General features: G+C 40.3%; 1 protein-coding gene across 1 annotated transcript in view; it reads right to left on the reverse strand.

Annotated features, from left to right (window-relative positions):
* Positions 1–1,352: 1,352 nt before the first annotated feature.
* Positions 1,353–16,666, reverse strand: part of LOC129764390 (membrane-associated progesterone receptor component 1-like) — a 39,562-nt gene continuing 24,248 nt past the window's right edge. Inside the window, exons 2-3 of the mRNA XM_055763419.1 lie at positions 7,301–7,450; positions 1,353–7,246 (exon numbers count right to left, since the gene is read on the reverse strand). Coding sequence (XP_055619394.1) covers positions 6,960–7,246; positions 7,301–7,450 — 437 coding nt within the window. The 3' untranslated portion in view covers positions 1,353–6,959. The remainder of the gene's footprint in view (positions 7,247–7,300; positions 7,451–16,666) is intronic.

Consider the following 16,666-nt stretch of genomic DNA (forward strand, 5'->3'; position numbering starts at 1 on the left):
CACAGTGTTACATGGATAGAAAACATTAAAATAAACTCTTTCACATGAATGTAATTTTAAATTCCCAGAGGAACTGGCAGATTATTTTCCGGATCTTTCTCGATGCTGAATGGCATCCAAACGGGAAGGATTTCGCGCGTGTGTGTGTGTGTAGCGGCTGCTTCGAGATCTTCCCAAGGAACCGTTTGCGGCATCACTCTCCTCCTGATGGATTCCCTTCTGGCCTAAGGTGCACAAACAGGCTCTTGGTGACACCGTTCATCCGCGCTTTCATGATAAATGAAGAGCTTCACCACAACAGCGACAACATGCTCCAATCGCTGTTCAATTAGAACTGAGTGGATTTCCGAGCGGTGCTCGCTTATATACCGATTGGTGATTACAATAGCATGTTTTGAAAGCAAATTTAAGACCTTTGAAACAAGTTTTTGGATCAGAAAGTAACAAGTATAGAACGCGTAGACATTTTATCTTTCGAATGAAGTGTTTATCATACCATTTCGTTCAGTTGTTTAGGAGCTATTAACACTCAAAATCTCGGTCTCCGGCGTAACGCTTTCGTTTTCGAAACTTTGATTTTACACCCCGGTATAGAAATGAAAGACGTAGTCCTACTAAAAAATACGGGTGAGTAATTTTGAGGACATAACCGGTGAGAAGTAGACCTAAACGAAGGGTTGTCTATTGAAATAACTTATCGCATATCCGAGTTGTTTTTCGGTACCTATTAGCAAAATTACATCTCCAACGAAGCCACTTCTAACCATTGCTTCCGCCACGAGTTCGTAGAAATTTCATGATCGATAGGAATCGAATCACCAACCACATATAAGCTCAGAAACACTCCCAAATTCACACGAGCTTTCTCCAAGCAAACAAAAATCAGTTTACACTGCACTCTCCTAGATAAGCTGAAAGCAGCCTCCGGCAATTTCATCACTATGTGCTGAATCGTTTACACGAAAGCGATGGGTGACGGTTGTTCATTGGATGGCAACCAAATTAAAACTCGTTGCTTCCTGTTTTCCGGAAGCAACGAGTTTTAATTTGGCCAAATTTGAATGGCGGTAGAATCACAATGCGAGGAGCTTACGATTCAATGTTTTGCTTGGTACTTTAGGTGGGAACCATTTGAGGAGCACAAATTGGACTAATCAAAACATGCCACTTAGTGCGTTTGGATAATTCCTGATATTTTCCGGGACCAGAAACAGGAAACACAGCGTGCCCAACAGATCAAAGGCGACTTGAACCGAGTTGAACGGAGACGACATCTTGTTACTCCACGAGTGCCGAAGCCCTGGTTTGATTGTTCGAATAGTTTCAGACACAATTAAGAAGAACACTACCCATTAGTTAACATTGTTTTCTCTGTAAATTTTGCATCCGTTTGTTTTCAATGTATCCGCGATTTGTTCGAAGTTTACTTCTGGTTTTTTTTTATAAAATAAACGATCGCTGCCTAAAGTATAAACATGTTTTTAAAAAAAAACTTTTAATTACACCCTTAAAACTTATCTACTTTATAAGCCACAAAAAATTCCCCTTTGATTTTGTTTCTTCATAATCGTCATCTTTTCCACAGATGTACACCATGCATGTATGTTGTGTGTAATTTATATAGTAGTTATTCATTATAGCTGTTCATCATTTGACAACCCCCTAAACTAATTATCATTTTGGAATCATATGTATCTGTGTATGTGTGTGTGTAACAACGAAAACCGAACACGGTTTTTACGAACAAAAAAAACACTAAGCCGAAATATGTTTCAATTTAAAGAACGGAACAAACCATTTAATCGTGCGTTTACACACAGCTTCTGTCCAATAGAGTGACGAGGAACCTCGCTTTGTAAACTACGCGCGCATCACGACACGCACATTTGACTGTTGTTTTTCCATTATTTTTCTCATTTGCAAAATTTGAGTTTGTAAATAGTAATCATCTTTAGCTTCTCGGTTTTACCCCCGACTATCATGCGCTTGGAAAAATTTTAATTTTTAATGTTTGTATAGCATTTTTTTATGTTTTTTTTTGTTTTGTTTTGTTTGTGTGTTTCTTATATTCTCAGCGTTAGTTTTTGTTTTCCATCCAGTAATATATCAATACAAAGACACCTTAACCGTATATATTTATGCTTGTACTGCTTGTATTTTAGACTGGTAGCAGTAGTAGTAGAAGTAGTTTATAGCTAATCTGTTTATATGTGTGTGTGTATGTGCCAAGACTGTTTGCGTGTGTAAGTACTGACGTTTTTTTTGTAATAGACTCTTCTCTGGAGGAATGGAATTGTCAACGCTGGATGGTGCGTTCGGTCAGTCAGTCGGTCACCGATGGCTTGAAATTGTTCGGAGAGACGGCTTCACGCTGTTGCACACCGGAAGCGGTCCGAACAATGTTAAGCCTCAAGCGGTTGCGGTTATAGTTAAACCTGTGTTGTTTTTTTTTTTTCATTGGTAAAGGGGAGTCTCGGTTGAAGATTGACAAGTTTCGTAGTGCTGTGCGCTGCATCAGCAGCAGCAGCAGCAGCATAAACTCGAAAATATAGGCTCTTCTAAGTACAGCCGATCCTTAAGAAATGTTGTTTTGGTCGAGCTGACAATTGACGTGGGAGAGACACGGTTGGTTTAGCATTCGATCTTTGCTTTTATGATTGGATCAACTTGGATGATGTAGATCAGCTTTATTCAACCAGTGGCCTGCGGGCGGCATTTGGTCCGGCCGGCTCTTCTGGTTACTTTTTTTTCAACTTTTTTGTATGTGTAACAATAAGAAAACCTAAGAAATCATTACCTTTTTTTTAACTTAGACAACGTCTTTCAGGAATGGTATCAAATCAGAAAACAGGACACGGTATTGTGAAACAGAAATAGCAAATGGAGAGTTCGTTCTAAGGGCTATAGTGCCATTTAAGCTCTGCCCGTTTTCAATTTATCGGGTACAAACAAGCTATTCGCGATTTCACAGCACTCAGGATTCACTAGATCATCTATATAGCGACCAGACGGCAGCGAGATCCTCTGAATGGCTTATTTCTAAGGCCGAGAGTTTAGTTTTCTAAATTGGTCTTTTTCAAGGCTAGAGACGAATGTTTCGCTCGATACAAAGGAACAATGGAAGATATGTATCGAACACAGTGATGCAATTTTTGCGTCGATTTTCATGCCGTCTGGAATGCTTCTGTACAGTAATCGTTCGCTAACTGGTCCTGTTTTAACTGGTCTGCGTTTTAACTGGGCGAACGTTAACTGGTCCTTGGACCAGTTAAAAAGCAGAATTTCGTAAACAATCGACGCCATATTCAAATGGAAGATTTGATGTGAGGGGAATTCGAATGAAACTTGAAATGTTATGAAAATTGACATTATTTTCGCATGACAAAAACATTGATTGAATTACAGAAAAATAATGTCCTCAAATTATATTTCATATCTGTTGTCACACTCAATGCGAAACTTTCAATGGAATCCTTTTGTTTATCCAATTTCATTATCAACGTGAATCAAACAATTCATTGAAGTTCCCCTCGATTTTATTTGACGTTTAACATGCCGGACCAGTTAAAACGCAAATGTCAATAACTGGTCTTCCCTTTTCGCCCAGTTAGCGAATGTTTGCTGTATATCTGCACCTGTACGGGAGTGTTAGTTTAAAATTTTGAAAACAAGAGCATTACCTTTGGGATGCAAGGATTTGAGCGTTAATACCTCTTTTCCGGTTGAGAGTAATGATAATCGCTTGCGAATGTTAAAAAGTGATGTTTATTTCTTTTTGACCCGACTTTTATATAACTCAAAACTGCTTTGAAAAAACTATTGAGATCACAAAAATCTATAAATGTGCATGAAAGTCCATCGAAGTAAAGATTGGTCAGCGGTTGATGCCGGATGTAGTCGGACAGTGAAAAGCATTATTAATATGTGAAAGCATTATAAATATTGTGCTCGTCCTGGCCATTTTCAGTTTCTATTTTACTAAAGTGTTGATCGAATTTTTCGCCTCACAATCTTTAGCAGTCTCGATATTTGCGTAAAATGAGTAGTCTCTCTTTCTCTCTCTCTCTCTCTCTCTCTCTCTCTCTCTCTCTCTCTCTCTCTCTCTCTCTCTCTCTCTCTCTCTCTCTCTCTCTCTCTCTCTCTTTTCTCTCTCTCTCTCTGAAGTCAAACGAAAATGCTTTTTCGTTTCTCATTTAATGCTGAAAATATGAAAATAGAACGAAGAAACGAAAAATCAAAGCTAACTTAATTAACGATAGTCGTATTAGCCTAATCTGTAAAATCAAAACCTAATCTGTTGCTGGCGAGCAATATTCGTGCAAGAAACAGGTTTTTTTTTCTCTATTATAGTGATTTTCAACACATTTTTGGTTGGTTCGTCATTGTTACTTTCATTTTTGGAAGAATGTCGGGAGTGAGGATTGATAGTTTTCTGTAAAAAGTTTTTAGCAGCTCATAGTGGATAACACCCTTTCGGTCCCACCAAATGCAGAACATTTATTTGGCACCGTGGATATTCGGCATCGGCATTGATGTTCTGGGTTGGCCGGACTTTACATACGATTTTTCGACCCGGTAACGATTCGACGCAAAATGGCTTCGAGTAACATTTCGGACACGCAAAATCTCCGTTCGACATCTCTGGCTTCCATTTCGTATAGAATACAATTTGGATGTATCCGGCGGCTGTAAATCGTTCAGAAATAGCTTATCGAGTTACTCCTGATGATTCTGCAAGCTCTGTTTACGTTTGGTACGAATCCTGATCGAGTAATGTCTCTAATTAATCGTCTTCAAACTTTTTCGGTTCAACGCAGTAAAAATTTAACTTGTGCAAAACTCCAAGACTTGTAAACAATATTTGGTTGACAGATGTTGACACTTCCCGATTCATCAAATACAGCTGTCGCCTACAAATATTTATATCACTTTGAGTCATCTTGTGAAAACGGAACGAATTAAGTTGCACATCCAGTACATTTTGGGAAATGTTATTGAGTGAATAACGCCTGGAATAAAACCAAATAATCAAAAATTATTTGATGCGAATTTGTTCTTTCGAGTGAAGAAAGATTTAGATAAGATTTGGAGATTTGGCGAAGAAGATCATGATTTTTAGAAATTTTTTATCATAAAACTTGTTATATTCCAGATCAAAGGTCTGTTTGGCAATTATCTTCCGACTTTTCCGTTGTCTACATCTAATAATCTAATACAGATGTTGTCCACTCCGTAGAGAAAAAAAAAACAGTAATCGGTACGGTATAGCCAGGCAGACACAAAATATGATCACGAGTTCCTTAAACTCTAGAAATTCGTTCGTAAATTCTGAAAATTTACTCCCAACGATTGGTAACAGACCCGGAGTTTTGATCTCATCAATTATAATTAATTTAATCATTATCCACTCATCAAACAAAATATTTTCAACTGTCTGAACAGGAAGTTCTATACTAATGCTATTTCGAATCTCTGATAATTCAAGAATGGACTTGAATACAATCCATTTATACTGTTGTGCTCTTTCTAGACTAGACTTCCATTTTTCAATGTGACCCAACGCAGTATCATCAAAATTTACCACTGTCACGATAAATTTTGCCTCCTGTATTCCTCTGAATCAATTGGACTCACTGTAACTTGTAATTCACTGTTCAAAAATACTTCTTCCCTTTTTGTGTTGAACAGTTGTAATAAAACGATCAAAATAACCAGAAAATTTCAGTGTACATCATTTCTATTTTAAGGCATGGGGTTTTCAATAAATCGCATGGTACAACAGGACATTTTCATATTATGTAAAATAGGACCACAATCCCACAATCCGTCAATCCGCCGAAAACAATGTGTTGAAAATAATAAAAAGCATTATTTTTTTCTTTTCATACTGAAAATATTGATTAAAAGACGGAACAATAAAAAAATGTTCAAAAGACGGAGAATTTCCGGTTCAATTCATATGCACATCATCAAAGTATAGTCGCAGCAAAAATAGTTATCGACGTGAAAACTATTTCATAAAAACGCGCCCTGTTTTCTGATTCGACACCATTACTGAAAAACGTAATCCTACGTCAAGAAATAGACAATGATTTCTTAGGCTTTCGCGATTATTACACATACGAATTAATGATTTAAAATAAAACAATCAGTATAGCTGATGTAGATGGTAGATTTATGTTTGAATGCGAAGGGCTGAAGGAATGACGCTAGGGCAAAGAAGCGAACACAAATTTTTGGTCAGTGCGTGGACGGATTAGCCCGAATTGAACGAACGAATTTGTATTATTTGCAGAATAATCACACACGAATTGTAACACGATTTGAAACACATACATGTATGCAAATTTTGGATAGCAACCACACAATATGCCCGCTGTGGGAGGAAAGCAGCAGCGTCATCAAAGCCTGCTTCGACCGAAGCGCTTCCTCCGTCGAGAGCTCAGTGTAGAAACCTCCAAGCATGCTCTTGTGATGAGTCGGCAGTTTACACGTAACAAACAACAAAAACGACAATAAATTGATCGATATTCGTGGCCAATTGACAACCACAACAACCGCCGGTGCGCTACTGGTTTCGCTTTGAAAATTTGTGTGAACGTAGATGCTTCCCTGTCCAGCGATACGCGTGAACCCGACAACGTTTTCCCATCATAATCATCAGTATAAAATTTAAGTATAAACCTTCGCCACCACCAAATTAATTTACGTTAAAATCCAAACATATTGCAAATGCTATGCTGATCGAATGGCGCGCGGCCGTTGTCGAACTCGCCGCCACCACCATCGCCAATATCAGTAGTGTTTGTTGTATAGGCCATCGTTTCTCCCGCAGTGTCTGGATTGTTGCTGCTGTTATTCCTACCCGATCTACTGAGTCTCTCATCGACATCGACTCCGTCAACTTCACTTCTTAAGGATACTACTCTGCTGTCGCTGTCGCTGTCACTATTGAGGCGTCACTCCTCGTCCTTACCCTTGGCCTCACCGTCGGGTTTAATTTCCTCCACCTTAGACGGGGCGACAGCCGCCGCCGCCGCCGTTGTCGCTTCGCTGCTCGATTTGCTTTCCTTTTTCGGCGATCGTGGTGCCGGAGCGGTAGTAATGGTAGCAGTAGCGGCTGGCGCAGATGCAGATTCCGTTGCCGAGGGAGTCGAGGTGTCGTTAGGTGTTTCCTCTTCCTCATCGGAGTAGCTGGTCGGTTCCTCGCCTGGCTTGAGCAGGCGGCCAACGAAGACGTATTTTTCTAAAAGTGGTTCACAAAATAAGATTCTTTCATGAACGGTTGAACGCTACCCACCTTTGAATTGCATTTCCCACTCCCGCACCGATTCCATCTCCATCGGGGAGAGATCACTTAGGTCGTCATAGTCCTTCTCGTTGCAGGACACGCTGAACGTGGCGAGACCACGGGAAGCATCACGTCCACCGAATGCAGCGTATGGTCCACCTTTGGAACAGAGAAAAAAAATCGAACATTAGAACCTTGTGCAAAAACAACACTATGAATCACCAAAACAAAACACACGAAATCGAAAACAATCGCCGCTCGGTGAAATGTAACTGATGTGCGCGCGATAAGCGCTAAACGTTAATTTTAGAGAATGCAGCACCCGAAAGCATCAGCAACGCGATTCGTCACTTGGACACGGATGAGAATAATCATTGGTTCATCGTCACGCCCGATGATGACGATGATCGAGGTTGGGAAGTTAATTTCTCTAACGCCGAATCATGGCGCTGTTTGGGAAGTGTAGCACTTCGGAGGAAAAAAAAGCGTTAGGAACAACGAGATCGAGTACGATACGTTGCGTGGTTCGGTATTTAAACACCACTTTAGTATATTGTGAAAAATTGGCCAGCGATAGACACATCTTAGATAACGTTTAGTATCACAGTCAGACAGGCGATTGCAAAACAACAGTATCTTATCGCGCCTGTCGATTATTTCGAGCCTGTAATGCATCACTCGAAATGTGGACAGACATGTATAGGGGAGGGAATACTAATTCAATTGTATCTGGATTAACAAATGAATTATTTGTTTGAGAAACCCTCATAAACGCCATTTTTATGAAAATTGACTTTTTGACAGATTTTTAGTCCTTGAGGGTACCAACATCGACTATAAAAATTTCAAAAAAAGTTAGTTCTACGAACCGCCTTAAATTGGAATTGCAGATATTCATTTTTTCGAGAAGCCTCATAAGTCCATGGTTCTAAAGCACAAAGAACACTAAGATTAATTGCAGGCAAAGTCCCCTAGTACTTATCAAGTACTTTTCATATATTAGGTAACGCAAAAAGTATTTCAAAATATCCTCTATCTTCCTCCACAACGTATTTTTATATTACTTATGCATTAAGAGTAAAACAAACAATCCACTAAATCCACCAACTTTAAAACGCGTATATTTTGAGCTTAAGATGTTATATTCAGTGTTGTAAACGGTCGACATTTCTCTCAACCATCGCATACTGCTCTTGCGCGAGAGTCACGGCTCAATATGTGTTGCGAATGTGACCAAGAATGCATTGCTCGGTTCCAACAGTCACCTCAGAAAAAAAACGCACAGCTGCAAACACGACCATCAATTGAACGTTTATATATTCTCTCTTTAGTCGAACGTACCCAGCAGAGCGGTGAAAATATGCTATTTCCATTCTACCATTCGTGCTCATAACCATCCTTTAATTCCGGCTAATATGACTGTAGTTTTAATGTCATTTGACATTAAAACTGCAGTGGTATGCATTCTTTTTCGCTCTTTATTCTGCATTCAAGCGTAGCTGCACGCATTGGCCAGCTCACTCACCTTCTCACTCACACATCCATAAACGATGGATGATGTTTAGACGGATTACTTGGATCAAAACAACCGAAAAACTCTCCCCTATCAAGTGCGAATGTGTTGAATGAACGTTTTTAGCGGTGAGCGTTCCCCGTGAACACTGTTGTTTAATTACGGGACGAGGAATAGCTAATGAATGAGACGGGAAACAAAACCAAATGTCATATGACATTTTCGAGTCGATGGTACTATGACTGTTCATGTTATGATGTTCATTAATGACACAGCACATACGTCTCCATGAATAGTCATACGATGGTAACCATTAGCAAGACTGGTTATATTGTTGAAATAGTGGCCCCAAATAACATGTTTTGGGTCTAATAGTCGAACCTCATACCAACAAATTGGAGGACCAGGTCAAAATTTTGAGAACAGTTTTTTGTCGTTTTCTCGCAAGAGCCTCAAATAGACTTATGAGGTTTCTCAAACAAACGATTCAAATATATTAAGGTATGACATACAGTGGTAGACATTCGTTTAGCCGCACCCTATTTTTTCTCAGTATTTTTAAAAATAAGTCAATTATTTGTACAGTTTTGTTCATAAAAGACTATTATTGTTTATTTTCATCGAATTCATTCTAAAAAAAAGTATAAATTCACTTTTTGTTTTCTTCTTCTTCTTCTAGGATGGCACTAACGTTCCCAGTGGAACTTTTACCTTCTCAACATAGGTATTACTTGCGTCATTTCTGTTATTAGTACCTAGTTGAGATTTCTATGCCGGATAACACGCCTTGAATGTATTCTGGAGTGGCAAGCTCTAGAATACGCGTGATCACAGTGCAAGTCGGAAGAAATTTCTTTGACGAAAAATCCCCCGGCCAGAACGGGAATCGAACCCTAACCCCCGGCATGATAATGTGGGACGCTAACCACTCGGCCACGGGAGCACCGAGTGGTTAGCGTCCCACACTATCATGTTTTCTAAATAATTCAAATATGTGGAATCAGGGTGGACATTCATTTAGCCGCATCCTAAAATTTCAATAAAAGAAAATTTGTGCGGCAAATTTCGAGTCCAATCGGTAGCTAATATTTAGTATGTCCACCTTCATTTTGGTTCACTTTGAAAACTCCGTTTGGAATCGAGTCAGACAGCTTTTAAAATGTTGCCATATTGATTAAAGCCCAACACTCCTGAATTACTGCCTTGAGGCTGGAAATGTTGTCCAATTGTCAACCGTTTGCATAGACCATCTCGGCCAAGATTCTCCATAGATTCTCTATGGGATTGCAATCGACTGCAAGCAGATCATTCAAGAAGCGGAATGTCCTTCTCAGCAAACCATGCCTTCGATTGCATGGAAACGTGGATCTATGCATTATCCTGCTGAAAAAACGATATCCTCGGTAGCGTTATTCTCAATATGGCCAATCAAAACGTCCTCCAGTAATTGATGATACTATTCGGAGTTCATTCTGGTGAAAATGAAACAAATGGGAAGTTTGCTGTGTTAGGAAACGGCTCCCCACACTGTCAAACTTCCGCACCCAAAGTTTCGCTTCGATCTCACGACATTCCGTCTACTTATATTGTACCAATAGCAACTGTAACAGTCCGGGCCATCCAAATTGAACTTTTTTCGCCAAAAAATACAACATTTCTCCATTCCAGTTTTCATTCCATGTATTGCCGGGCGAAAATGAGATGGTTCTGCTTATGGGTGGCGGTCAGTTTCGGCTTCCCTTGAGGTTTCTTCCACATGATGTTTGGTGACTCATTCAAGATTGGCGCAATATACCTCTTCGTTACTGGAACATCCGATTCTGCCTTAATTTATGAGCAGGACATCGTTTCTTGGTTGCTTCGTGTCTTATTCGACCTCCAAGACGCAAAATAACTTTGGTGTTCCCATTTGTTGGTCGCTATATCCCATATTTCAGCCACTATTTAAATAAAATCCGTACCACTTTCTCAGGTCGACCCATTTTTGTTACGATCGAGCGATTAGAAAACTTTTGTTCACTGAATATCTTTATTATTTTCCGCCCCTCTACCGTCAATAGAATACCTTTCGCCATTCCTTTAAATTCTACGTAGATCCAACTTCTTACGTTGCACATCTTATATTTACCTTGTAAATTGAACATTCTCAAGTAATTTTTCAAAAAAAAAAACAGATAAAGGCTTGGTGATTATGCGAAAACCTGATTTTTATGCCCTGTGGCTAAACGTATGTCTCGGGAAAAAACGACGTTTGAAAGTTTATATCCACCGATGCCGCCGTGTGTGTGTGTGTGTGTGTGTGTGTGTGTGTGTGAACCGATAAAAAGAACATCCCTTGTTGGTTTGTAAGTGTTTCAAGTTTTTTCCAACTGCGGCTAAACGAATGTCTATCACTGTAGTTGGTCTACCCATCTAAGCCTTGCTGCACGTTATGATCGCTTTTGGAGGTTCACACACATCGCATGTATTGGCCAAATTTTATTATCATATAATCCCACAACATAGCCTTCTGAACAAGCAAACCATTTGTCATGACAATCGTCATGCGAAAATGCGAAAACAGAATAGAAACTGAGAGAGGTTGGCGTCGACATCATGCCTCATACCGTATGTTTCTATTCTGTTTTCGCATTTACGCATGACAATTGTCATGACAAGAGGGTCTTCGTAGCCACTTGGTTACGCGTTCGCTTACTAAGCGATCGGTCGTGAGTTCAAACTCAGGACCCTCAATTGACCATCTTTGTGTTGTTATAGAATAACTACGTCCACGCAAACATCATCAGCGATGGAGATCGATCCACGGTCGAAAATAGATCGATTCATCCATACAACTGCTCTGCTCTGCAAGAAACATCGGGCTGCTGTTCTATAAATAACCCAACAATGATCACTATCAACTGTCTCCGCTGTCCGGTCTGCTGAACAATGGAAGAACAGAAAGAATACCCTTACGCCGAAATGGCTACTACTGTGTAATTTACCATAATGTAGTGGAACAGAAAACTTAACGCCTAAATGGCTACTACTAACTACTGTGTAATTTACAGTTTATAGAAACATAAACATATGTACATGTACACGATTAAAACCCGGCTCTGTTACAGCTAAAATGCTAATGAGCCTAATAAATGAATAAATGGGATAAAAAAAAAAAAATTGTCATGACAAATGGTTTGCTTGCTTCTGGATAATATCAAACCCTGTCTGGATATAATAAACATTCACAAAAAAGGTGGGAGATAAAAGAGAAAGAAATGAGAGAGAGAGAGCAGAGAGGGAGCGCAGAGAGAGAGAAAAGAGAGAGAGCAAAGAGAGAGAGCAAATAGAGATCAGAGAGAGAGAGAGCAGAGAGAGAGAGAGAGAGAGCAGAGAGAGAGAGAGCAGAGAGAGAGAGAGAGAAGAGACAGAGAGAGAGAGCAGAGAGAGAGCAGAGAGAGAGAGCAGAGAGGAGAGATAGAGAAGAGAGAGAGAGAGAGAAGAGAGAGAGAGAGCAGAGAGAGAAGAGAGAGAGAGAGAGAGAGCAGAGAGAGAGAGCAGAGAGAGAGCAAAGAGAGAGAGAGCAGAGAGAGAGAGAGAGAGCAAAGAGAGAGAGAGCAGAGAGAGAGAGAGCAAAGAGAGAGAGAGAGAGAGAGAGAGAGAGCAAAGAGAGAGAGAGAACAAAGAGAGAGAGAGCAAAGAGAGAGAGAGAGAACAAAGAGAGAGCAAAGAGAGAGAGAGAGAGAACAAAGAGAGAGAGAGCAGAGAGAGAGCAGAGAGAGAGAGCGGAGAGAGAGAGCAGAGAGAGAGCGGAGAGAGAGAGCAGAGAGCAGAGAGCAGAGAGCAGAGAACAGAGAGAGAGCAGAGAACAGAGAGAGAGCAGAGAGCAGTGAACAGAGAGAGAGAGAGCAGAGAGCAGTGAACAGAGAGAGAGAGCAGAGAGCAGAGAGCAGTGAACAGAGAGAGAGAGCAGAGAGCAGTGAACAGAGAGAGAGAGCAGAGAACAGAGAGAGATCAGAGAGCAGAGAGAGAGGGATAAAGCAGAGAGAGAGAAATAGAGCAGAGAGAGAGAGGAATAGAGCAGAGAGAGAGAGGAATAGAGCAAAGAGAGAGAGGAATATAGCAGAGAGAGAGAGGAATAGAGCAGAGAGATAGAGAGGAATAGAGCAGAAAGAGAGAAGGATAGAGCAGAGAGAGAGGAATAGAGCAAAGAGAGAGAAATAGAGCAGAAAGAGAGAGGAATAGAGCAGAGAGAGAAAGAATGAAAGAGAAAGAGAGATAAAAAGGGAAGAAAAAGATAAAAAGAACGAAAAGCACAAAAAATATGGAGAAAGAGAGAGAGAGAGAGAAGAGGGGAAAAATGAAAAAAGAAAAATAATGGGCGAGAAAAAGGAATAAAATGAATAAGAAAGCGGAAAGGGAAAAGAGAGAAACGGAAAGAGAAAAGAAAAGAAATGAAAGAAAGGAGGTAACATAGGAGAGAATAAGTAGAAATAAAAGAGTATTGGGTGGGAGGAAAACTGACAGAATAGGTGCATAGATATCAGATTTGTTTTCGTGTCTCCTCTCCTTATTGACGCAACGGATTCGATACTAACATCATCATTGCTAGACTGTTCTATACATATCTAACAATATTCTTTGCCCATCACATCTCACCCATCTCCACAACTTTTTAAATGTTGAATAGGCAGTTAGGGCTTTTCAGCTCATGATTTTGATCGTCAGCGACGGAGTATAGGAAAACAAAGTCGTTTTTACTGTTTACCACCTAAATAATGGAATTAGGTCACAAAATACAATTGTTATCTATACAAATAAACAGTTTCGAGATTGCATGAACATTTTGGCTCAAAACGTCATGAACTCGTGCGTATTTTTTACATTGTTTTGTTCTTTCTACAGTGTCATCTGAGATACCGTTGCAGCCCCTGTGTGACAACCGAAATGCCACACTTTTTGTCATACGAATGCGAATCAATTTGTTCAAATTGAATAAACAATTGTTCTGCCTTACTATAACCCTTTTGATGGTCAAGACTTTAGACGATAGAGTAGAATTCCATGATTGTTTCACTGTATGTGTATGTTTCGGGACACAGTTGACTGCATTCAATATACGATGTTTCTCGCTGTTCTTCGACGTTGCTTTGCTTTCTGGAGCAACAGCTCACCACAACGATAGCAGACGATGAATTCATTAGTCTAATAGCCTAATTAACTAAATGACGGCGATTTCCGTGGAAAAACGCAATAGACACTGTTCTATGTGTATAGGTGCAACTGCCGGATGGAAGGTCTTGCAATGTCAAAAGAAATAGTTGAATTAATGATACATCTTTGGGTATTAACACGGTATACAGCAGAACTAATTGAAAGAGACATTCAGAATGATTCCATTAACGCCACTGCCTTGCCCATTGTCACGCTTAGAAAGTTACTCTGAGAAATCAAATAAAAACAAATTTCGATTTTCTTCGACACCACGACAAAATCTTAAACAAACAAACGAAACTCCCACTGAACACACTACCCGGCATATACCACGCGTTTCGCGTTTTCAACTATGAGGTTTAAACTAATTTTAGAAGAATCGGTGGAGAATATCATTGCGCCTCACAAACGCCACACACGCACAACTGCAAAAATGCCTGGAGATGAATAAATCCGCAGGTCATCAGATATATGCCATGACATCATCGTCCGATTCGCAACGCCGCTTGGAATTTCGACTTTGCTGCTGATGCTGCTGGAGAGGATTTTCACCACAGCACATGTGGTGGTGATTTGTGTGTTTATGTTTAGGTTCATGAAGAAGTCGGTGTTGAAGAACAGCACAACGCAAAAAAAAATCCAACAAATTATATAACAATGTTTACAAGTTGGCACGAAACGCCTTGTGGTTTCATGAACGCATAAAGAATAACTGTATACTTTTCTTCTGATACATTGGATATCCAAAAATTACGTGTACCTTAAAATGAAGAGTTTGTATCTTGATTGCGCTGAAATATGCAGACTCGAGGTATATATTCGTACGAAATAGTTCCAATCGAGCGCCACCATAAATTTCAAGGGGTCAATCAGACGGGACTCCTCGAAGCAGCAACAGTTTAAATTGCTAATTCGTAATCATTCCATTTCGTATACGTTTTTTGGGTGGTTCTCGGCGATGATTGTTTACAATGCGAGAGAGAACAGTTTTCGTCCGGCGACACATTTCGATGGAGGAAAAGAAGCAGCTTATCAACGCAAACTGTTCCGAAACTCAAACTCGTCGCGATAAGAGGTGGGGCAATTTACTTGATCGCTTGCACTCGCATAACCCAACAACGGTTCAAGTTCAGGGTTTCTGATATGTGTTTCGAATTGTTTTCTCACTTTGTACCTTTTTTTATCGGACGGCGAGTTCCGTGTGTGAGAAAACTGATAGCACCGCTTGCCTTGCCCTGGTTGGTGTGCAAGTAAATGTGTGCTAACTAACGGTTTGCAGCAGCAATAGATCGTCCATTTGATATTGACTGTACTTCAGGTCCCAACTGCAAGCAAGCTTATGTAATGTGCAAAATATAGCACTTTTATCGAAGAATGGCGGCGCGTTTAAATGTGATTCAACAAGACACACAGCTGCGTTTGCGTGTTGCACGTCTGGCCCGGTGTTGTTTGTTTAGCATGTTCATATTATCTTGCTGCTGCTGCTGCTGCTGACAATTTACGTCGAACGCTATTCCGTTGATTTTTCTCGCAATTGACATAGACTCGGCTACAGTCGATTATATACATGTTGCACCAGCACCATTACTCCACGTCTCATAACTACATCAATATATCTTTGGCACCGCGAGGAAACAACAACGATGACAACACATGCAAGTATCAAATATCATGCTACATGTTATTTAGCATTGCCTCAAAGGATTCGCACCTCTAGGCATCGTTCGTACAACGTAAACCAAGCGCCAAACAAGCGTTCGCCATAGCACGCATACAGAGCCATATATTGGTGGCTTGAAATTACTAGGAATATAAATACTTCTCATCATTTTGCGTTATTCTCAAAAGAAACGATTCTGTTTATATTACTGGCCTCGTAAAAAGTTGCACTTTCTTGGTGTCTAAACAAGCGAAATAAACTATTTTTGTTAATATCAACAACCTCGAAAACAGTAGTATTGCTTTATTATGATCAAGATTAGCGCAATCCTAGTTGAAGGCAGTTTTGCGACTGGCACGCGAACCCAAATAACTTATAACATTCCAATACAACATTCAAGATGCTTGGTATTCCCCAAATTATTTTTTGGCGCACAACCTTAATGCCTGCTTCGCCATAACGTCAGTTTAATGCATTCATGCAATGTCAAAGGCACCAACGAAGCCCTTATGATGACTAAAAACAAACAATGTTAACTGCTTGGAAAAATACTGAATTATGTCACACAGCTTGTACTCTGCTGTAACACCCATCGATGCGAATGGGTAAAGACGTTTACATTTTCGACCGACGCGCCGAAGTCGCCTAGTTCGCTGTTGTTCGATGCGGTGTTACACTCGCGAAGGCTCGGTTCAGTGCGAGCGCTTTTCACTGCACCAACATCGCGTGCTACACTAGATGACGCTTGCCTCGAAATTTGATTGCCCCTGGCAATGCGTTCGCTTTTTGCAGTGCTTGAGCCAGCCTTCCTCTTCTTCTTGCCCATCACACATTACGCGAAGCGTCCAATTCATGACGCAGAAAAAAAACACACGATACGAATAACGCCAAAAACGAACTGAAAAAACCACACGACGATATCCAAGTTGGATTACCACTGGTGGGGTCCAATCTTAGATCGAAGCGCAACGAAAGCAAAGTAAACTGGATTGCTCAACAGTCCGATGCT

This window comes from Toxorhynchites rutilus, chromosome 1 (assembly GCF_029784135.1).
Source record: "Toxorhynchites rutilus septentrionalis strain SRP chromosome 1, ASM2978413v1, whole genome shotgun sequence".
Taxonomy (NCBI): domain Eukaryota; kingdom Metazoa; phylum Arthropoda; class Insecta; order Diptera; family Culicidae; genus Toxorhynchites; species Toxorhynchites rutilus.